At 46.2% G+C, this 23,242-nt stretch overlaps 1 protein-coding gene across 1 annotated transcript in view; it reads right to left on the bottom strand.

Annotated features, from left to right (window-relative positions):
- pgm2l1 (phosphoglucomutase 2-like 1) overlaps positions 1 to 23,242 on the bottom strand; it is a 112,223-nt gene that overhangs the window by 16,963 nt on the left and 72,018 nt on the right. Inside the window, exons 8-9 of the mRNA XM_078544977.1 lie at positions 11,460 to 11,557; positions 737 to 917 (exon numbers count right to left, since the gene is read on the bottom strand). Of these exons, the coding sequence (XP_078401103.1) occupies positions 737 to 917; positions 11,460 to 11,557 (279 nt within the window). The remainder of the gene's footprint in view (positions 1 to 736; positions 918 to 11,459; positions 11,558 to 23,242) is intronic.

Consider the following 23,242-nt stretch of genomic DNA (forward strand, 5'->3'; position numbering starts at 1 on the left):
ATGAAAATACTGCACAAGGCAGCTACTTCTCTCCTAAAGAACTGCAGATTTGGATTGTCCGATTAACTTGCTGACTAGCCACAGGTGGACAACGCAGATAAGTTTACTTAAACATCGCCCGCCATTCAGGAACCAAGAAAGTAAAACATTCAGAGTGATCAAAAACAGTTGCCGGCTTCGCTTTTCATTTTACTGTTTTCCCAACAAGTGCACAAAAAAGGTGAAAGTTCACATGCTGTGTGTCAATTAATTGAGATCACATGTCAAAGGACTGCATCTGCTCACTTTTTATTTATTAATCAGAAATACAATTAACCACATCCAGATGCCCAATTAGTCCCATGTGGCTTGTGGTTGACGTACCACACAACACTGCCTAAAGTTATCAACTCTTACTGGGATGATTCTATAGATGCTGAGCACCTAAGCATCATGTAAGATCAGAAAAAAAGTCAGCAGAGGATTGACAGCTTCACAGCCACATCCCCATTGCTAACTGTGCACTTTCCTGCAGGAAGTTACTAAATAGCAGTGGGGGGGACTGGCTAATTCCATCCCCCTCCCCTCAGGGATAACTGTAACAGCACAATTGGGGTCTTCGGTCACCATAGTAAAAATGGGACATTGTCTCAAATTTAATCCGAGATCATCTTTTGAAAATCTTAAGGTCGAAAAAGAAGTCTCTTTATTGAAAATAGCAACAAAGTTTTTGAATTGATGTAGGCCGGCATCTCACCTCAAAGTGAAAACCCTCGTGAATTGCAAGTGCTTGGAGGATTTTAGAGGAGACTGTGGTAGCCAGCATATACACATTCTTCACGTCAGCTGGATCTGGATGTCTGTCCTTCCAACACTTGAACATCCACCACCCCAGGAGAGCTCCGAGCTCATTGCCAGAGAACACCTTCCAACAGCCACTGCAACAAGGCACAAGAAGGAGGTCACATTACATTGTCAGAAATCTTTCGATAACAGTTCTGTATGAATCTTTGTGCGCTTTGAGGTGAGGGATGCTGGAACTGAAGAATGAAACACAAGTATCAGCGTTGTCTTCATGATAATTCACCATGGCTGTTTAGAGGTATGGGACATTGTGAGACACAAACCAATTTCCCACACTCCTTGGAGTTGTGCCATATATGTGCATGAAAACTATCTTGTCTTTTTTTCACTCTGAAGGGCTGTCTCTTGCTGCGGTAAAATTTTATGGGTGCTCCAATCTTCACTCAAGTGGCCACTCTTCAAATGTGAAGGCTTTCTTCCTATACAGCTAAATCAGTCTACAACTGTAACAGAGGGGTACCCTAGCCATTTGTTGACATCTTTTTTGAAAACGCCCCAAGCCTAGAAACATCCCAATGGTAAATCTCTAGCCTTCATAAGCCAACTCAGCACAAACTGTTTGGACAGTGTGGCTTGATATTAGGGTGGGAATACTCAAGAACTCCAGAGGTTAAGTGAGAGTGACTGCCCTTGACATCAAGGCAGCATTTGACCGAGTGTGGTATCAAAGAGCCCTAGCAAAACTGGAGTCAACAGGAAACAGGGGGAAACTCTCCACTGGTTGGAGTCTTATCTATCACAAAAGAAGATGGCTGTGGTTGTTTAAGGTCAATCATCTCCGTCCTGGGACATTGCACAAAATACAGGGAGGGACAGATAGCACTAGTACAGAGAATAGTAATTTAATAGGCAAAGTTGGGGTAAGGGAGAAAGGAACAAAATCTAAATCAGGGCTACTATGCATGTATGTGAATGTATGGAGTATAGTAAATAAGATTGGGAAGTTACAGGTGCAGATTGCCATGTGGAAATATGATGTTGTGCGATAACAGAGACCTGGCACAAGGAAGGGCAGAACTGGGTGTTAAATATTCCCAGGTACAAGGTGTTCAGAAAAGATAGGAAAGGAGGAGGGGTGGCGGTATTGGTTAAGGAAAGCAGTGCAGTGCTGGAGAAAGAGGATGTCCCAGAGGGTTCAAGGACAGAATCAATTTGGCTAGAGCTAAGGAACAAAAAGGCTGCAATTACATTGCTCAGTGTAGTCTAAAGACCACAGAAGAGCAAATCTGCAGGGAAATTACAGAGAGGTGCAGGCATTATAGAGTAGTTATAATAGGGGACTTTAATTACCTGAAAGTAGACGTGACAGTGGTAGAGTAAAGGGCGGAGAGCGGCAAAAGTTCCTAGATTGTGTTCAGGGTAATTTTCTACAGCAGTATGTGTCCAATCTAACAAGAAAAGATGCACTGTTGGACCTGGTTCCTGGAAATGAGGTGGGCCAAGTAAATCAAGTGTCAGTGGGGGAACATTTAGGAGACAGTGATCATTGTATTGTACGTTTTAGGGTGATGATAGAAAAGGACGATAGGCAATCTAGAGTAAAAATAATTAACTGGACAAGAGCTGACTTCAATGGGGCAAGAACAGAGCTGGGCCAGATAGACTGGAACGAAAGATTGGCAGGAAAAACTGTAGTTCAACAATGGGCCACTTTCAAAAAAGAATTGGTTCAGGCACAGTCAAGGTATATATTCTATCAAAAGGGAAAGGTAGGGCAAACAAATCCAGAGCTCCCAGGATGAAAAAGGAGATTGAAATTAAGGTGAAGAAAAAGTGCGCTTATAACAGGTATCAGGTAGAAAATACAATTGAGAACCAAGAGGAATACAGAAGGTTAAAGGAGAGGTGAAAAAGCATATTGGAGAAGTGAAGAGAGATTATGAGAAAAGACTGGCAGCCAACATAAAGGGGAATCCCAAAGTCTTCTATAGGCATATAAATAGTAAAAGGGTGGTAAAAGGAGGAGTAGGGCTGATTAGGGACCTAAAAGGGAATTTGTACATGGACAAAGGGGCCATGGCTGAGATATTAAATTAATACTTTGCATCCGTCCTTACCAAGGAGGTAGATGTTACCCAGGCCATAGTGACAGACGAGGAAACACTGTCACTAGAAGGGTTCAAAATTGATATGGAAGTGTTGAATAATCTGTTGGTACTTAAAGTTGACAAGGCACTGGGACCAGATGAGATGCATCCAAAGATATTGAAGGAAGTGAAAGTAGAAATTGCAGGGGCACTGGCCATAATCTTTTAATCCTCCCTAGGCTCAGGGGTGGTGCGAGAGGACTGGAGAATTGCAAACATTACACCCTTGTTCAAAAAAGGTTGCAATGGTAAGCCCTGCAATTACAGACCAGTCAGTTTAACTTCAGAGGTGGGCAAGATTCTAGAAACAATTATTCGGGATAGAATTAGTAGCCACATGGAAAAATATGAGTTGATAAGGAAGAGCCAGCATGGACTTCTGAAGGGGGAAATCATGTTTAACTAACTTGCTGGAGTATTTTGAAGAGGTAACAGAAAAGGTCGATGAGGGTAATGCTGTTGATGTGGTGTACATGGACTTTGAAAAGGCATTTGACACAGTGCCACACAACAGACTTATGAGAAAAGTTATTGCTCATGGAATAAATGGGACAGTAGCAATGTGGATACAAAATTGGCTGAAAAATAGGAAGCAGAGAGTAATGGTCGATGGATATTTTTCAGGCTGGAGGAAGGTTTGTAGTGGAGTTCCCTAGGGGTCAGTATTGGGACCCTTCTTTTCCTGATATATATTAATGATCTAGATCTTGGTGTGGAGGGGACAATTTCAAAGTTTGCAGATGATACGAAGCTTGGGAGTGTTGTGAACTGCGAGGAGGATGGTGTAGAACTTCAAAAGGACATGGACAAGTTGGTGGAGTGGGCAGATAGGTGGCAGATGAAGTTCAATGCGGAGAAGTGTGAGGTGAAGCATTTTGGTAGGAAGAACATGGACTGACAATATAAAATAAGGGGTGGAATTTTGAAGGGGGTGCAGGGGCAGAAAGACCTGGGTGTATATGTGCATAGATCATTGAAGGTGGCAGGACAGGTGGAGAGAGCAGTTAATAAAGCATATAATATTCTGGGCTTTATTAATAGGGGCAGAGAGTACAAGGGCAGGGAGGTTATGCTGAATTTATAGAATACCCTCGTTAGACCTCAGCTGGAATATTGTGTACAGTTCTGGGAACCATATTATAGGAAGGATGTGAACACATTGGAGAGAGTGCAGAAGAGGTTTACAAGAACGGTTCTAGGGATGAGAAACTTCAGCTATGAGGATAGATTGGAGAGGTTGGGGCTGTTTTTCTTGGAGAGAAGGCTGAGAAGGGACTTGATAGAAGTTTTCAAAATCATGAGGGGGCTGGACAGAGTAGATAGGGAGAAGCTGTTCCCGCTCCTAAAAGGATCAAGAACGAGACGGCACAGATTTAAAGTGATTTGCAAAAGAAGCAAATGTGACGTGAGAAAAATCTTTTTCACACAATGAGTGGTTCGGATCTGGAATACACTGCCTGGAAGTGTGGTGGAGGCAGGTTCAATCGAGGTATTCAAGAGGGCATTAGATGATTATTTGAATATAAACAAGGTGAAGGCATATGGGGAAAAGGCAGGACAATGGCACTAGGTCATAATGCTCATTTGAAGAGCCGGTGCAGACACATGGGCCAAATGGTCTCCTTCTGTGCCGTTAAGATTCTGTGATTGGTGTAGGAGTTCCTCAGGGTAGTATCCTAGGCCCAGCCATCTTCAGCTGCTTCATCATTGACCTTCCCTCAATAATAAGGTCAGAAGTGGGGATATTTGCAGATAATTCACAATGTTCAGCACCATTTGTAATTCCTCAGGTACTAAAGCAGTCCATGTCCATTTGCTGCAAGACCTGGACAATATCCAGGCTTGGGCTGACAACTGGCAAGTAACATTCGTGCCACACAAGTGCCAGGCAATGACCATCTCCAACAAGAGAGAATCTAACCTCAGGCTCTAACCCTGACTAAAGGCCAGTCAGTCTAACCTCAGTGGTGGGGAAACTATTGGAAGCAATTCTGAGGGACAGAATTAATCTACACTTGGAGAGGCAAGGGTTAATCAAGGACAGTCAGCATGGTTTTGTTAAGGGGAGGTCATGTCTGACCAATTTGATTGAATTTTTCAAAGAGGTGGCCAGGTGTATAAATGAGGCAATGCATTTGACATAGTCTACTTGGACTTCAGCAAGGCTTTTGATAAGGTCCCGCATGGGAGACTGATAACGAAGGTAAGAGCCCATGGGATCCAAGGCAATTTGGCAAATTGAATCCAGAATTGGCTGAGTGGCAGGAAGCAGAGGGTGATGGTCGAGGGGTGTTTTTGTGACTGGATGCCTGTGTCCAGTGGGATTCCACAGGGATCGGTGTTGGGTCTCTTACTGTTTGTGGTGTATATAAACGATTTAGACTTGAATGTAGGAGGGTTGATCAGTAAGTTCGCGGATGACACAAAAATTGGTGGGGTGGTAAATAGTGAGGAGGATAGCCTTAGATTACAGGAGGTTACAGACGGGCTGGTCAGATGGGCTGATCAGTGGCAAATGGAATTTAATCCGGATAAGTGTGAGGTGATGCACTTGGGCAGGACAAACAAGGCACGGGAATACACAATGAATGGTAGGACCCTAGGAAGTACCGAGGATCAGAGGGACCTTGGTGTGAATGTCCACCAGTCTCTTAAGGTAGCGGGACAGGTAGATAAGGTGGTTAAGAAGGCAAATGGGATACTTGCCTTTATTAGCCGACGCATAGAATATAAGAGCAGGGAGGTTATGCTGGAACTGTATTAAACGCTGGTTAAGCCACAGCTAGAGTATTGCGTGCAGTTCTGGAATCCGCATTATAGGAAGGATGTGATTGCACTAGAGAGAGCGCAGAGGAGATTTGCCAGGATGTTGCCTGGGCTGGAGAGTTTTAGTTATGAGGAGAGATTGGATAGATTGGGGTTATTTTCCTTGGAGCAGAGGAGATTGAGGGGGGGACATGATTGAGGTGTATAAAATTATGAGGGGCATAGATAGGGTAGACAGGAAGGAACTTTTCCCCTTGGTGGAGGGATCAATAACCAGGGAGCATAGATTTAAGGTAAAGGGCAGGAGGTTTAGAGGGGATGTGAGGAAGAATGTTTTCACCCAGAGGGTGGTGGGAATCTGGAACTCGCTGACTAAAAGGGTGGTAGAGGCAGAAACCCCTCATAACATTTAAGAAGTATTTGGATGTGCACTATTGATGCCATGGCATACAAGGCTATGGGCCTAGTGCTGGAAAATGGGATTGGAATAGTTAGGTACTTGTTTGAACGGCGCAGACCTGATGGGCCAAAGGGCCTCTTTCTGTGCTGTGGACCTCTATGATTCTATAACCATCTCCTCTCGTCATTCAACGGCATTACCGTCACTGAATCCACCATTATCAACATCCTGGGGTTACCATTGACCAGAAACTAAACTGGGCAAGGCATATAAATACTGTGGCTACAAGAGTAGGTCAATGGCTGGGAATTCTGCAGAGTAACTCACCTCCTTACTCCCCAGAGCCTCTCCACCATCTACACAGCACACGTCAAGAGTGTGATGGAATACTCTCCAATTGCCTGGATGAGTGCAGCTCCAACAACACTCAAGAAGCTCGATACCATCCAGGACAAAGAAGCCTGTTTGATTGTCACCTCATTCACCACCTTAAACATTCACTCCCTTCACCACCGACATAGTGGCAGCAGTGTGTACCATCTACAAGATGCACTGGCACAACGCAGCAAGGCCTCCGTCGACAGCACCTTCTAAACCCAGGATCTTTGCCAGCTAAAACGACAAGGCCAACAGATGCATGGAACATCAGCATCTCCAGTTTCTCTCCAAGTCACAAACCATCCTGACTTGGAACTATATTGCCATTTCTTCACTGTCGCTGGGTCAAAATCCTGCAATTCCCTCCCTAACAGCACTGTGGGTGTACATACACCACAGGGACTGCAGCGGTTGAAGAAGTTGGCTCACCACCACCTTTTCAAGGGCAATTAGGGATGGGCAATAAATGCTGGCCCAGCCAGCGACACCCACATCCCATGAACGAACATAAAAAAACTAGAATATAACTCCTTCAGTCATTAAGCCACTGGGTGAGCTAGACATTCTTTTAAGTGATCAATCGCCATGATCTGTAGAACTGAGTTTAATGATTCAACTTCTGAAATCAAAACTGAAATCGGCTGAAACGCTTCACAGACATTTCTTTTCTTTATATAACATAGGCAAACTGTACTTATTATATTGTAAGTTATTCAGTCTTGGGATATGGACCTTGCCGGCCCATTCCTTGAGATCATGACGGCGGGCTGCCATTTTGAACCCATGCAGTCTGGGCACTGGAGGTATGAACTGAGTTTTCAGGGAGCCAACAAGTCAGAGCTCATGATATAAAGGTATGACCAGAATGATTCATACAATATCCATTTCAGTCTGTCAAATTATTCAGATTATTCGAAACCTGTATATTCTGGGTGAGGTGCAGAATTAAGACAGAGTGTTCTCTTCAGTTCTAAAGAAAGGTCACAGACCTGAAGCGTTATGTTTCGCTCTCCACAGATGTTGCCAGGCCAGCTGAGTATTTCCAGCATTTTGTTTTGAGACAGAGTGAATACAGGTAATCCCTCCTCTCCTAAAGGTGGTGACTCATAGAGCCATTCAACGTGAACAAGTTTCAACAGTGATCACTAGTAGAATATTCAACTGGGCAGCATCAGTATTGAGCCTGATCCTATCTTTACCCAACACTGCCACACACCCTCTGTCCAGCATGAGAGGTTGGGCAGAGTTCAAAAGCAACATTCCCACTGATTCCCACTTTTCTCTTGCTGAGCCTAGCCCATGGCTAATTAATGTTTCATCTCTGAGATGATCAGACATGGAGCTGGGATTAAACCTGAGATTTTTCTGTTTAGTCCCACAGCTGAGTGTCGTAACAGGCTGGAAAGTCATTTCTTGCGAATTGTAAACAAATCTACCCAATCCAAACAAAAAGAAACCTGGAAAAATAAATCTATTATTACAAATCTTCTTGTGGTTGCAGTTTTTGAATTTATATATATCTTTATAAATTCCTGTGGCAACATTTCCCATTCCATTTTGCCACAGCTCAAAGTGGCTTTGTGGAATGGAATTCTGAATACTCTCAATTGTCTCATCACCTCATTTGCAAAAAAGAATTCAGCTTGGGAGCAGGCAATGCTGCATACAATTTACTAATGTAATTTTAATTTTAAATGAGTTACTTTGAACATGCTGGAGGCAAGCAAGAAACATGTGACCAAGTCAGTTACTGATTCTCATGCAATGTAAAGCAATGGAATGTAACCTTACAATGAAAATGTCCCCTCACCTCACAATGACCTTTAGTATGAAACTGGCACAATACCACTTCGCTTTCTTTGAACTTTTGAAACATCAATAAATGCAAAGTTAGATTTAAAATTTTTATCTAAAAAGCAGTGAAATGCCCAGTCATGACTGTAAACTGCTGGCAGACTATAATCCTCGTGACACTCGCATGTTCCACTCACTGCTCTAAAAGGCAATGGAGTTTACATTACAGGGAGAGATTTACATCTCAGTAATATTGCAGATTATACTTTTGATTCATTCACTAGGGACGTGAGCATAACTGCCAAGGTCAGCATTTATTGCCCAACCCTAATTGCCCTTGAAAAGGGGGTGGTGAGCTGCCTTCTTGAACTACTGCAGTCCACGTGATTTAGGTACACTCATAGTGCTATTGGGGAGGGAATTCCAGGATTTTGATCCAGCGACAGTGAAGTTCCAAGTCAGGATGGTATATAACTTGGAGGGAAACTTGCAGGCAGTAGTATTCCCATGCATCAACTGCCCTTGTTCTTCTAGGTGGTAGAGGTTGTAGGTTTGGAAGGTGCTGTCAAAGGAGCCCTGGTGAGTTGCAGCAGTGCACCTTGTAGATGGTACACACTGCTGCCACTGTGCACCAGTGGTAAAGGGAGTGAATGTTTAAGGTAGTGGATGGGGTTCCAATCAAGCAGCCTGCTTTGTCCTGGGTGGTGTCGAGCTTCTTGAGTGTGAGGCTGTGGGCTAGTGAAGAGTATTCAGCCCTGACTTGCATATTGTAGATGGCGGACAGGCTTTGGGGAGTTGGCTTTGGGGAGTTACTTGCTGCAGAATTCCCAGCCTATGACTTCCTCCTGTAGCCACTATATTCATACAGTGGGTCCAGTTAAGTTTTTGGTCAATGGTAATCCCCAGGATGTTGAATGTGAGGGTTCAGCAATGGTAATGCTGCTGAATGTCAATTTCAAAATTTACTGATGACACAAAACTTGGGAGTTCGTAGAACTGTGAAAAGGATAGTGAAGGGAAAAAAAGGACATAGGCTGGCGGAATAGGTGAACACGTGACATTTAGTGCAGAGAAGTATGAAGTGATTGATTTTGGTCAGAAGAGCAAAGACAGCCAATATAAAATAAAGGATGCAATTCTAAAGGGATAGAGGGATAGAGATACCTGGGAGTGTACATACGCACAAAACATTGAACATGGCACGGCAGGTTGAGAAAGTGGTTAAAAAGGCATACAGGATCCTGGGCTTTGTGAATAGAGGCATAGAATACAAGATCAAGGAAGTTATGATGAACCCTTATAAAACACTTGAATGGCTTCTACTGGAGTACTGTGACCATTTCTGGCCACCACACTTCAGGAAGGATGTGAAGGCTTACGAGAGGGTGCAGAAAAGATTTAAGAGAATAATTCCAGGGATGAGGGACTTCATTTAGATGGATGGATTGGAGAAGCTGGGGTTGTTCTCCTTAGAAAAGAGGTTGAGAGGAGATTTGATTGAGTTTTCAAAATCATGAGGGGTCTAGACAGAGTAGATAGGGAGAAACTATTCCCATTGTCAGAAGGCCTGAGAACCAGAGGACATAGGTTTAAGGAGATTGACAAAAGTAGTAATAGGAACATGGAGGAAAACTTTATTCAGCAGCAAGTGGTTTCTTTGCCCATGCTTGAACTGGTGCCATTCATGTGGTCCAGAGTCAATGTTGAGGGTTCCCAGGGCCACTACCTCCTGACTGAATAGAACTGTGCCACCATCTTTGGCGAGTCTGTCCTGCCCGTGGGACAACACTGAATCAGGGATGAATGGCAATGAAGGAGTCTGAGACATTGGCTGTAAGGTATGTCAGATTGTTGATTGACTAGTCTGTGGGACCTAATTTTGGCACAAGCCCCCAGATGTTATTGAGGAGGAATTTGAAGGGTTGATGGGGCAGGGTGTGCCATTGCCATTTCTGGTGCCTAGGTTGATGTTGGATGGCCTGACTGGTTTTGCTTTTTATTCAACTTTTCTGTAATGGCTTGATACAACTGAGTGGCTTGCCAGGCCATCTCAGCAGGCAGTTAAAAGTCAACGGGGAGGCGGTGGCATAGTGGTATTGTCACTGGACTGGTAATCTAGAGGCCCAACGATCTTCAGCTGCTTCATCAATGATCTTCCTTCCATCATAAGGTCAGAAGTGGGGATGTTCGCTGCTGATTGCACAATGTTCAGCACCATTCGTGACTCCTCAGATACTGAAGCAGTTCATGTCCAAATGCAGCAAGACCTGGACAATTTCCAGGCTTGGGCTGACAAGTGGCAATAACATTTGTGCCATACAAGTGTCAGGCAACGACCATCTCTAACAAGAGAGAATCCAACCATCGTCCCTTGACATTCAGTGGCATTACCATCACTGAATCCCCCACTATCAACATCCTGGGGGGGGTTACCATTGACCAGAATCTGAACTGGACTAGCCATAAAAATACTGTGACTACAAGAGCAGGTCAGAGGCTAGGAATCCCGTCGCGAGTAACTCACCTCTTGACTCCCCAAAGCCTGTCCCCCATCTACAAGGCACAAGTCAGGAGTGTGATAGACTACTCTCCATTTACCTGGATGAATGCAGCTCCAACAACACAAAAAGCTGGACACCATCCAGGACAAAGCAGCCCACTTGATTGGCACCCCTTCCACAAACATTCACTCCCTCCACCACTGACACACAATGGTGTACCATCCACAAGGTGCACTGCAGAAATTTACCAAGGCTCCTTAGGCAGCACCTTCCAAACCCACGACCGCTACTTTCTAGAAGGACAAGGGCAGCTGATACATGGAAACAGCACCACCTGGAGGTTCCCCTCCATATCACTCACCATCCTGACTTGGAAATGTATCACTATTCCTTCACTATCGCTGGGTCAAAATCCTAGAACTCCCTCCCTAACAGCACAGGTGGTGTACCTACACCACAGGGACTGCAGCGGTTCCAGAAGGCAGCTCACCACTACCTTCTCAAGGGCAATTACAGATGGGCAGTAAATGCTGGGCCAGCAGTACTCACATCCTATAAATGAATAAAAAAAAGGAAGTGTTGCACGTACCTTACTGTGAACAGTGGCTGTTTTATTTAGAATTTAAAAAAATATTCTTTACAAAGTTAAGTGTCACAATTTTCTTGTAAAATGCATTTACTGATACTTACTCCTCTTGTTGTTCTGCAACAGCCAGTCTGTCGGCATCAGGGTCTGTGGCCAATACAACTCGAGCACCTTCTTTCTTGGCCAACTCGATTGCAAGAATCTAGTACAAGAGAGCAGGGAAAGGTCACACCAGCTAGAGTCCTATTTACAGTTAGGATTCAATACAGAGTTAAGTAGTCATCTTTGGCATGCAGACAGCATGTGTGTGAAAGACAGAGACTCAATTTTAAATCCTAGACTGAATCCCATGGGCATAGGAGACTACCTCAGTGTGAACTAAATAAATGGGCCTGAAAATCTGTAAACTCACCACGACCACTACCATCTAGAAGGACAAGGACAGCAGACATATGGGAACACCACCACCTGGAAGGTCTCCTCCAAGCCACTCGCCATCCTGACTTGGAAATATATCACTTTTCCTTCACTGTTGCTGGGTCAAAATCCTGGAACTCCCTCCCTAACAGCACTGTGGATGTACCTACACCACATGGACTGCAGCGGTTCAAGAAGGAGGCTCACCTCCACCTTCTCAAGGGCAACTAGGGATGGGCAATAAATGCTGGCCCAGCTAGCGACACCCACATCCCATGAAGGAATAAAAAAAAAATCCCAGTCTCTATATCTGCCAACACCATCGGACACCGCTGGCCTTTTAAAAGGTGGGCAGAGTGTCTTATCTACAAGGCAAACTTTTTTCAGTCAATTTCAGAATTACAGCTGGACTCTGGCAGGAACACCCCCACCCCCAAACCAAAGATATTTAGTGCCACTGGGTCCAAACTCTCAAGTCCAAGCTTTTACAAACAGCACATGTACCAATTAAGAGATTTGAATGCATTTGCAGGTTATGCTGAGCGCTGATGTAAATAGATCAAACAGTTGTAAGTATACATTAAAGTGCCAAACCAATAAGGAAATTGTCTCAGATTACATTTACACTGCAAGTGTTGCATTGTTTTGCACAGGTCCTCATCTAGAGTCAGGGATCCAACCTCTTGAACATCGCTGAATTTAATCACTCCAGCAGGCATCTTCAGCTGCCTGGGTCCTAAGCTTCAAAATATTCTCCCTAAACTTATCCCCCCTACTCTCTACCGCACTTCCTCCTTTAAGACAATCCTTAAAACCTACCTCTTTGACCAAGCGTTTGTTCACCTGACTTAATGTCACCTTACGTGGCTCAGTGCCAAGTTTTGTTTTATAATGCTCCTTCTGATGTGCCTTGGGAAGTTTTATGTTAAAGACTCTATATAAATACAAGTTGTTGTGATTGAATTAGGACAACTCAGCATTTATATTGATGCTAAACACGAAAATTGTTTTGCACTGACAATGTGTTGCAAGGTCAGCCTTCACCCCAGAAACTGATGGCATGAAGCTCTTCAGAGAGTGAAATAAAAGTTAATCACATGATCACCTAGAGCACTGATTTTAGAGCCCAATTGGTGGTACAATTTTATTGCTTACATCCTATACATTCAGTAGCTTCCTTGTTTCCAATTAAGATACATTCCTAACAACTGACACCTTGACAAACTGAGTTCAATTTGCATTGCAGGTTTATTAATTTTATTTTTGTTTTGTTTTTATCATTTTATTTCGCTCCTCGAGAAGGGGTGGTAAGCTGCCTTCTTAGACAGCTGCACTATGTGTGCTGAAGATGGTGTTATATGGGGAGTTGCATATTTTTGGCCCAGTGGTGGAGGAGGAATGGTGGTATATTTCCAAACCAAGATGGCGTGTTACCTGCAGGGGATGGTGTTCCCATACACCTATTGCCCTGGTCCTTCTAGGTAGTGGAAGTCACATATTTGGGATTTGCAAAAGCAAATAACAGCATCAAAAGTCTATACAAACGTTAACTGTAACCCGCTTCTGTGCCAGGCTTCACCTGTTTATGTTTAGATTTACTTTGTTATTTTAAGCTGGAGATTCAATAATTGCTGATTTGGTAACATGACTACTTTTATGCCTTGCTACCCCTACACATTGATAGTTTCCCATACAACCTGAGATATAAGAGAATGGAGATTGAGCCTGAGAGCAGGATCAGGATGCCAAGATCTGTCAGATTGAGGTAGATAGAAACCAAATAAATGGAGTAAAATCATGGCTATTGGTTGTAAGATGCAGGAGGGAGAATTTATGTAGCAAAGCACCCTTTGTGATCTCAGTGTTGGTTGTCGGTCTTTGTTACATTTATTTATTAATAAATGATACCTTCTCAAGGACAATTAGACAACAAATGCAGGTTTTACCAGCAATGCTCACATCCCATGAAAACATAACAAAAAGTGCCTGACTCTCTGTCCCAGAATTCATCCTTGGCATACAGGCACAGAACTACAATCTTTTGTCTACATTATTACAAAGTCTACATTCGTAATAGAAGGTCAAAATGCAGAGTTCTTGCATCACAAGAATGAAAGACCTGGAAAATACAGGTACCATTCCTTCCTGGCAGATTTTCTAAGGTTTATCATTAACAAGTCACTTCTGTCCCATTACTGCAAGACAGTAGCTAGTTCAAGTGCTACAATTAACAATGGTATTTTCTAGGGTTAGAAACATTGGAGATAGAGAGGAGACAGCAGAAACTGTAGTATCCATATATAATCGATAGAAAAGAATAGTACCAAAGAACTGGTGGATAGCTAGTGCTATTCCTGCATTCAAAAGGTGAGATAGAATGAATCCAGAAAACTACAGAGCCGTTGGCTCAAAATCAGGGATTGATTCAGAAAAAATTTAGCAGCTCAAAACTGGGCAACCATGAAGTACTGTGGGCCATCAGCAGCTGCAGAGCTATATTCAACCACAATCTGTTATCTCAATGCTCAGTGTAACCATCGCCATTACCATAAAGCATCGGACCAACATTGGTTCAGCCAAGCCTATCGAAAAATGAGGTGCCAACCTGATTAAAATACAACACAAGACTGCGGGAATACTAAAGGCAAAACTAAGTAATCTCACAATTAACAGATCAGATCATAGTTCTGCAGTCCTGCCACATCCAGCTGTAAATGGTGGTGAATAACCGATGGGAAGAGGAGGCTCCATGGTGGCATGTCCCAGCACCTGGGTGCATAAAACAAGGCTGAAAATTTTGCAACCATTTTCAACCAGAAGTGCCGAGTGGATAATCCACTAGGCCTCTTCCTGAGGTCTGCAATATCACAGATGTCAGTCTTCGATAAATTTGATTCACTCCACATGATATCACAGTGAGCATACGGAATAGCGGCTTAGGGTACGGGCCCCAACAACACCCCGGCTGTACTGATGAAAATTTCTGCTCCAGAACAAGCAGTGCCTCTAGTCACGTTATGATGGTACAGCTACAGCACTGGCAACTTCTTGAGAAAGTGGAAATTGCCTAGGTGTGTCCTGTCTACAAGAAGCAGGACAAATCAAATCTAGCAAATTATCATTTCATCAGTCTAATCTCAATCATCAGCCACATATGGAAGGTGTCATCAACAAAGCTATCCAGTGGTACTTATCAATAACCTACTTACTGATGCTAAATTCCAGACCATTACACACATGGTCCAAAGGTGGGCAGAAGTGTGGGGAGAGTGACTGCTCTTCACATCAATATTCTATTGGAAATATACAGATACCAGCCTTTGATCAAATGTGGTACCATAAGAAATAGGAGCAGGGGCAGGAGTAGGCCATTCGGCCCATCGAGTCTGCTCCGCCACTCAAACAGATCATAGCTGATCATCTACCTAGTATGCCATTTTTCCAGCACTACCCCTGTATCCCTTGATATCATTGGTATCCAGAAATCTATCAATTTCTGTCTTGAACATGCTCAATGATTGAGCTTCCACAGCCCTCTGGGGCAGAGAATTCTAAAGATTCACCATCCTCTGAATGAAGAAATTTCTCCTCATCTCAGTCTTAAATGGCCTGCCCCTTATTCTGAGACTGTATCCCCTGGTTCTCGACTCACCAGTTGGGGGAAACATCCTATCTACATTTACCCTGTCATGTCCTGTAAGAATTTTGTAAGTTCCAATGAGATCATCTCACTTTCTTCTAAACTCTAGAGAATACAGGTCCAGCTTCCTCAATCATGCTCCATAAGACAATTCAGCCATCCCAGAGATTAGTCTGGTGAACCTCCGTTGCAGGTCTACTCCTGTTCCTATTTCTTATGTTCTTATGTTCCCTCTACGGCAAGTACATCCTTCCTTAGGTAAGGAGACTAAAACTGTACACAATACTCCAGGTACGGTCTCACCAAAGCTCTATACAATTGCAGCAAGCCTTCTTTACTACTGTACTCAAATCCCCATGCAATGAAGGCTAACAGACCATTTGCTTTCCTGACTACTTAATATCAAGAAACCCATGTAAAATTGAAGTCAATGGGAACCACTGGCTTAGGTCACACAGCATAAAGGAAGATGGTTGTGGTTATTGGAGGCCAACCATTTCAGTCCTAGGAATTCCTCATAGCTGCATCCTAGGCCTAACCATCTTCAGCTGCTCAATCACTGACCTTCTCCCCATCATAAAGTCAGAAATGGGGATGTTCACTGATGATTGCACAAAGTACAGTTCTGTTCTCGAATCAGATAATGAAGCAATCTGTGCCTGCTTGCTGCATGTGCTAGACTTGGGCCGCTAAGTTGCCAGTAAAATTCGCACCATCAAGTGCCAGGCAATGACCCTCTCCAACAAGGGTGAATCTAACCCTCTCCCCATGACTTTCAATGGCAACACCATTGCTGAATTCCCCGACCATTGGCCCAAAATTTAACTGGACCACCCAGCAAGTGATAGACAGAGTTAAGCGATCCCAACGCAAACAGATCTGATCTAAGCTCTGCAGTCCTGCCACATCCAGTCGTGAATGGTAGTGGACAATTAAACAACTCACTGGAGGAGGAGGCTCACAAATATCCCCATCCTCAATGATAGGGGAGCCCAGCACATCAATGCAAAAGATAAGGCTGATTTGCTACAATCTTCAGCCAGAAGTGCCGAGTGGATGATCCAACTCTGCCTCATCCAGAGGTCCCCAGCATCACAGATGCCAGTCTTCTGCCAATTCAATTCAATCCACGTGATATCAAGAAATAGCTGAAGGCACTGGGTAGTGCAAAGGCTATGGGGCCTGACAATATTCTGGCAATAGTACTGAAGACTTGTGCTCCAGAACGTGCTGTGCCCCTAGCCAAACTGTTTCAGTACAGCTACAACACTGGCTATGTGGAAAATTGCCCAAGTATGTCCTGCACACAAAAAGCAGGATAAATCCAACCCGGCCAATTACTGCCCCATCAGTTTACTCTCGATCATCAGTAAAGTAATGGAAGGGATCATCAACAGTGCTATCAAGCAGCACTGCTTAGCAATAACCTGCTCACTGTCGCTCAGTTTAGGTTCAGCCAGAGCCACTCAGCTCCTGACCTCATTACAGCCTTGGTTCAAACATGGACAGAAGAACTGAACTCCCGATGTGAGGTGAGAGTGACTGCCCTTGACATCAAGGCTGCATTTTGACCGAGTGTGGCATCAAGGAGACCTAGCAAAACTGGAGGTAATGGGAATCAGGGGGAAAACTCTCCACTGATTGTAGTCATACCTAGCAGAAAGGAAGATGGTTGTGGTTGTTGGGGGTCAGTCATCTCAGCTCCCGGACATCACTGCAGGAGTTCCTCAGGGTAGTGTCCTTGGCCTAACCATCTTCAGCTGCTTCACCAATGACCTTCCTTCTATCATAAGGTCAGAAGTGGGGATGTTCGCTGATGGTTGCACAACGTTCAGCACCATTTGCGACTCCTCAGGTATTGAAGCAGTCCATGTCCAAACGCAGCAAGATCTGGACAATATCCATGCTTGGGCTGACAAGTGGCAAGTAACATTCGCACCACACAAGTACCAGGCAACAACCATCTCCAACAAGAGAGAATCTAACCATCGCCCCATGACATTCAATGGCGTTACCATTACTGAATGCCCCGCATTCAACATCCTGGGGATTACCATTGATCAGAAACTGAACCGGACTAGCCATATAAAAACTGTGGCTACAAGAGCAGGTCAGAGGCTAGGAATCCTGTGAATCCACCTCCTGACTCCATAAAGCCTGTCCACCATCTACAAGGCACAAGTCAGCTGTGTGATGGAATACTCTTCACTTGCCTGGATGAGTGCAGCTCCAACAACAATCAAGAAGCTCGACACCATCCAGGACCAAGCAGAGCACTTGATCAGCACACCATGTCTTAAACATTCACTCCCTCCTGCACTGTCACATTGTGCCAGCAATGTGCACCCATATACAAGATGCAGTGCAGCAATTCGTCGAGACTTCTTTAACATTACCTTGCAAACCGACAACTTCTACCATCCAGAAGGACAAGGGCACCAGTCGCATGGGAGCACCACCACCTGCAAGTTCCCATCCAAGTCACACACAATCCGGACTTGGAACTGTATTACTGTTCCTGGGTCAAAATCCTGGAACTCCCTCCTCAAATGCACTGTTGAACATATGCACTTGGAACAGGAGTAGGCCACTCGGTCCCTCGAGTCTGCTCCGCCATTCAGTAAGTTTTTAGCCGATCTGATTGTAACCTCAGCTCCACATTGTAACCCTCAACTACCCCCAATGACCTTTCATCCCCTTGCTTATCAAGAATCTATCTAGCTCTTCAAAGACCCTTCTTCCACTGCCTTTTGAGGAAGACAGTTCCAAAGACTCACGACCCTCTGAGAGAAAAAATTTCTCATCTCTCTCTTAAATGAGCAAGCCCTTATTTTTAAAGTGACCCCTAGTTCTAGATTCTCCCACAAGAGGAAACATACTCTCCACATCCACCATGTCAAGACCCCTCAGGATCTTAAAGGTTTCAATCAAGTTGCCTCTTACTCTTCTAAACTCCAGTGGATACAAGCCTAGCCTGTCCAACCTTTCCTGATAAGACAACCTGCCCATTTCTGATATTAGTCTAGTAAACCTTCCCTGAACTACTTCCAATGCATTTACATCCTTCCTTAAATAAGGAGACCAGTATTGTACACTGTACTCCAGATGTGGTCTCACCAGTGCCCTGCACAACTGAAGGATAACCTCCCTACTTTTATACTCAATTCCCCTTGCAATTAAAGCAGAGTACCTTCACCTCAAACAGCAGTGGTTCAAGACGGCAGCTCATCATCATCTTCTCAAGAGCAATTAGGGATGGCCAATAAATGCTGGCTCTTCCGGCATCACTCACAACGGATGGATGGACGGAGGAACGAATGAATAATAATCCAAAAATGGAGAATTTAAATAAAAAGTCTACATGGACTTTTTATTTTTGTTCAAGCATTCCTGGGACGTAGGCATCACTGGCAAGGTCATCATAATATATTCTATTGTCAGGGTCTGATACAAGAGAGGCTTGCGAGGCCACTTCAGAGGACAACTAAGAGTCAATTATGTCAGTGTGGGACTGGAGTCACATATAGGACAGAATCGTCTCAGATTTGCACTAAGTACGGTAGCGAGTGAGTAAAACGACGTTTGGGCAGCATCAACACTAACCCAGCTTGGGAGGAGGTGGCAGCGGTGGTCAGCACCAAGGCCCTTCAAAACAGGACAGCCACCCAGTGCCGCAAGAGGATGAATGATCTCCTCCGTTCTGCCAAAGTCACTTTTTTCATCACTCTCAACTCACACTCACAACCCATCACACATCCACAGGGCCCTCACTCACTGCTGGTTTAAGGGACATCACCGTTCACTCTCTCACACTCACCGTCATTGTCCTCATCCTGTCCATGGGACTACTCACCAGCCACACAGGCCAGGCAAACTTATCAGCTGGCCTGGCAGGTGTCCTGATTTACACCTTTTCAATCTCTATTCGTGCAGGACAAGCTGGCACACAACAAGAGGGATAGGTCACAGGCCAGTGGTTGAATGTCTGAAATCAAGGTCCTCACGGACTTTGAAAATAGAGCCATCCAGGTGGCCGGTGAGGATCTGGACCGTTCCTGTGCTAACAGTGAGGTTGGCGCTGCTCTACCAAGTGAGGATTCAGCAGAGCAGTGCAACACCCATCAGACAACTATGCTGTGAGGGATGTGTCCTAGCCACTACACTGCACCTATGATCTCTCCTTGCTTTAGCATGCACATCTGCCAAACTGCCAACTGAGTCCACAACCCAGGGCCTCCAATCAAGCCATGAAGAAACCTCTGAAGAGGAATCTGAAGACACCCTCCCTGAATTCCGTCACAGCGCTCACCCACACCCTCCACCTGCGCAGAGACACACACGCCGCTGGGACCTAGCTTTAGAGTAGACCTGGGATCACAATCTGGGGAGCACATCGCACCATTCGATCCACAGCAGGTGGAGGCAGGGACTTCCCAGGTTTCTGGCACTCAGAGGACTGCTGGAGGCCAGAACTTTGCTCAGTACAAGTCAGATAATGACTCGGTCATGTTGGAGCTGCAAAGGCAGGCTCCAGACCACCAGGAAGGGATGTCTGCTGCGCTCCTCAGATTGCAAGGCACGATGGAGGAGTCCATCCTTCTTCAGTCTGAGGTGATAGTGCCGGCATGCCAACGCACTGAGGTCAACACTGGTAGGATGGGGGCCGCCATGGAGACCTTGCTCCTGCACTGCTGTGCGGGCTCAACTCCATCGCTGATGCCATTGTTGGCCTTCAACAGTGTGTACGTGAAAGGGGTGCCAGGCAGCTCGATCTCACTCCAGCTACCCCTGACCCTCAAGGAATCAGCCTGGGGCCCCCGGGCACCTATACGGAGGAGGATCAGCAGGTGCACACTCTGGGCCCATTCATCCAAGTGACTCCGAGCCTGAGTCCGGCCCATCCGACTCCCTCTTTCTGTGACCTCAGCAGCTGCAGCTCCACAGGCCGAGGTGGGTGCCACTGCCACACAGGAGGACCCCGAAAGCAGATTGGGGCTCTCTAAGTCTCGGCCCTCCAGGGGGCACCCACCAAGGTCATCACAGACAGGGCGTAGCAGTCAGCAGACTGCCTCCACCTTCGCTGTGGATGCCCGGGATGTACCAAGGCAGGGTTAGGAAAGCTAATGAGAATTAGTTGCACAGCCTGGGCACAAGTGTTAATCACTTGAACATACTGTTCACAACTGTCTATAAACTCCCAAGAATGTCGCCCTGCCTATGACTCGTTGTTCTGATCACCAGTGTTCTTATCACTCAGATGTGAAACTTTTTTGCACAAGATAAAGGCAGGTGCCTCAGTTCAGGGCCTCTTCCTGTGCTCTGTGCAGCCTTCAGACCAAAGTGATGGTCCGGCCTCTCACTCCCTGGAAACATTACTGATGCCTGCACCTCGGTGGTGCTGGTTACTGCTGCCAGAATGTAGTGGGCAGGTGCCACAGAGTTCTCTCATTCTCTCAGTGTGCTCTCAGCACCTTTAAGGAGGGGCTGGCCCCCATCCCTTCAGCATCTGTGACCAGTGACAGTGTGTTCCTGAAGGGGTCAGGTGCTGGAGGCAGACAAAGGATCAGATGCTTCTAAAGTTTCATGGCTGCGTCCCCATATGACCCTGATCACAGAGCGTAAGCGACCTGCCCTTGGCCAGACAATCTCTGGAGGATATGTGAAGATTTATGGAGAGTTCTCACTGCATGCCGTCATCATCCTCCTGCAATCGAGCGACTATTGGGGCCTCCACTGCGTCTCCATGACAGGAGCATTCGCACAGAGGGTATTCGCGTTGTCATAAGCCAGACTGGAGTCAAACGTTCACAAATGCGATGTGAGGATCTATGGGGTCACCTCACTGCATGTCATAATCATCTTCCACAAATCTAGCAACTACGAGGGCCTCCTGAGCGCGCCTGCCTCGTCTAGCCAGTGCAGGGGCCTCATCACCGTCATCGTCGCCTCCAAGGACCTCCTCACTCTTATCCCCGCCAACATCCTCCTCATTGCAGGAGATCTCCAGCTCCTCTCCCTGTTGCAGTGCCAGGTTGTAAAGGGTGTAGCAGGTGACGATGATGTGACACACCCTCTGTGAACTATATTGCAGGGCTCCACCAAACCGGTCCAGGCACCAGAGCATCCTGATGGTCTGCTCCACCAAGCTATGAGCTGCAGCATGAGCCTCATTACAGCGTCGCTCTGCTGCAGTCTGAGGCCACCATGTGTCATCAGCCACAGCCTCTGCGGGTAGCCTTTGTCCCCAGGTAGCCATCCCTGCAGCTTCTGGGGACCCTGGAAGACTCCAGGGATCTGTGACTGACTGAGGATGTAGGCGTCGGTGCACACTCCCTGGAAACTGTGCGCACCCCTGCAGGATGCGTTTCTGGTGGTCGCACACCAGCTGCACATTCAGCGAAAGGAACCCCTTGCGGTTGATGTAGTCCACCGTATGATGCGACGGAGACCTGAACAACACATGAGTGCAGTCGATTGCACCCTGCACCTGTGGGAAACCCTAATCTGGGCGAATCCAATCACTCTTGCATTCTGGCTTTCCTGCACAACGTTGTGTGCCCTCGCAAAGGTGGCATCCGTGACCTCATGGATGCGTTTGTGGGTGGAGGCTTGAGAGATGCCACAGAGGTCACCTGTGGAGCCCTGAAAGGAGTCACTGGCATAGAAATTGAGCGCTGCTGTCACTTTCATGGTCACTGGCAGTGGATGCCCTCCTGTGGCACCAAATCCTGCAGTAGCTGGCAGATGTGACCAACCAGTTCCCTAGACATGCACAGTCTTTGGCGACACCAGTTCTTGATCATATGCAGGAATGACAGGCGGCATCTATAGACCCTGGGTGTCGCTAGGCACCTACCAGCGACAGCTGTGACTCTTTGGCAACGTGTGCAGGAGCCCCAGCCGCCACTTCTTCCTGAGGTTGCTGCTCCTGCCTCTGCACAGCCAGGAGCCTCAGTTGTTCTCTCCTCCATCATCTTCACTCTCTATAGGCCATCAGGCATACAGCTAGTTCCCCTGGCTCCATGATCCTGATGTAGTCCTCCTGCAGGATGGAAGAGAGAGACATGCAGTTAGCATGCGTGTACTAAGAACCTGTCCTGGTTAAGTGTGAAGGCCCCTTAACGATTCCCGGAGAGTGCTGGCCACCACTTGGATGGCCAGAGATCAGCGCGCTGTGTGGCTGCCTGAAACCCCACCACCTCCGCCCCAGTCTACCTGACCAATTGGCGGCAGATTTGCCCATTGGACTGCGCGCTGTACTCACAGCTTAGGCGCAGGCATTCTCCTAACCCGCACTGCAAGGCTGCGCTGTTAGCTTGAACCATGGGGGAGACTGGACCAAGCCAGGATGCCGACATTGCAAGGGGCAGTGACAGCCTCCAGCAGTGACTGCTCCATGGCCAGCTTTAGCAAGGAGATTGTACAATGTGTGCGGTCGTCCAACTGTTCTGCTGTCCACTAAAACGCTCATGACTTTACAGTCTGTGCCCTGCAGGGGCAGGGGCGGTGAAAAGCTTTGGAGCACAGGGTGGCACTTGGTAGGACTCCCCCAACCCCACCTCAACGCCCCCCCGCCTCCCAAATCACCTCAACGGCAGGGCTGCTCTTGCCCCCCTCCCCTTCACAAGTCGCCTCAACAGCAGGGCAGCCCTTAACCCTGATTCCCCCCCAGCGCCCCTCAAGCTTGAAGTTCAATGGGCGACCCTGGCGAGTGCTGCACAACGTTACTGTGTACTCACCTCCAAGTTCCCCTCAAAGTGCAGGCCGCCAAGTGCACACCTTTTATGTGCTGTTGTGAAACACATCCCGACAGCGGGGAGGGACGATTCC

Source organism: Cetorhinus maximus, chromosome 7 (genome assembly GCF_964194155.1).
Source record: "Cetorhinus maximus chromosome 7, sCetMax3.hap1.1, whole genome shotgun sequence".
NCBI lineage: Eukaryota > Metazoa > Chordata > Chondrichthyes > Lamniformes > Cetorhinidae > Cetorhinus > Cetorhinus maximus.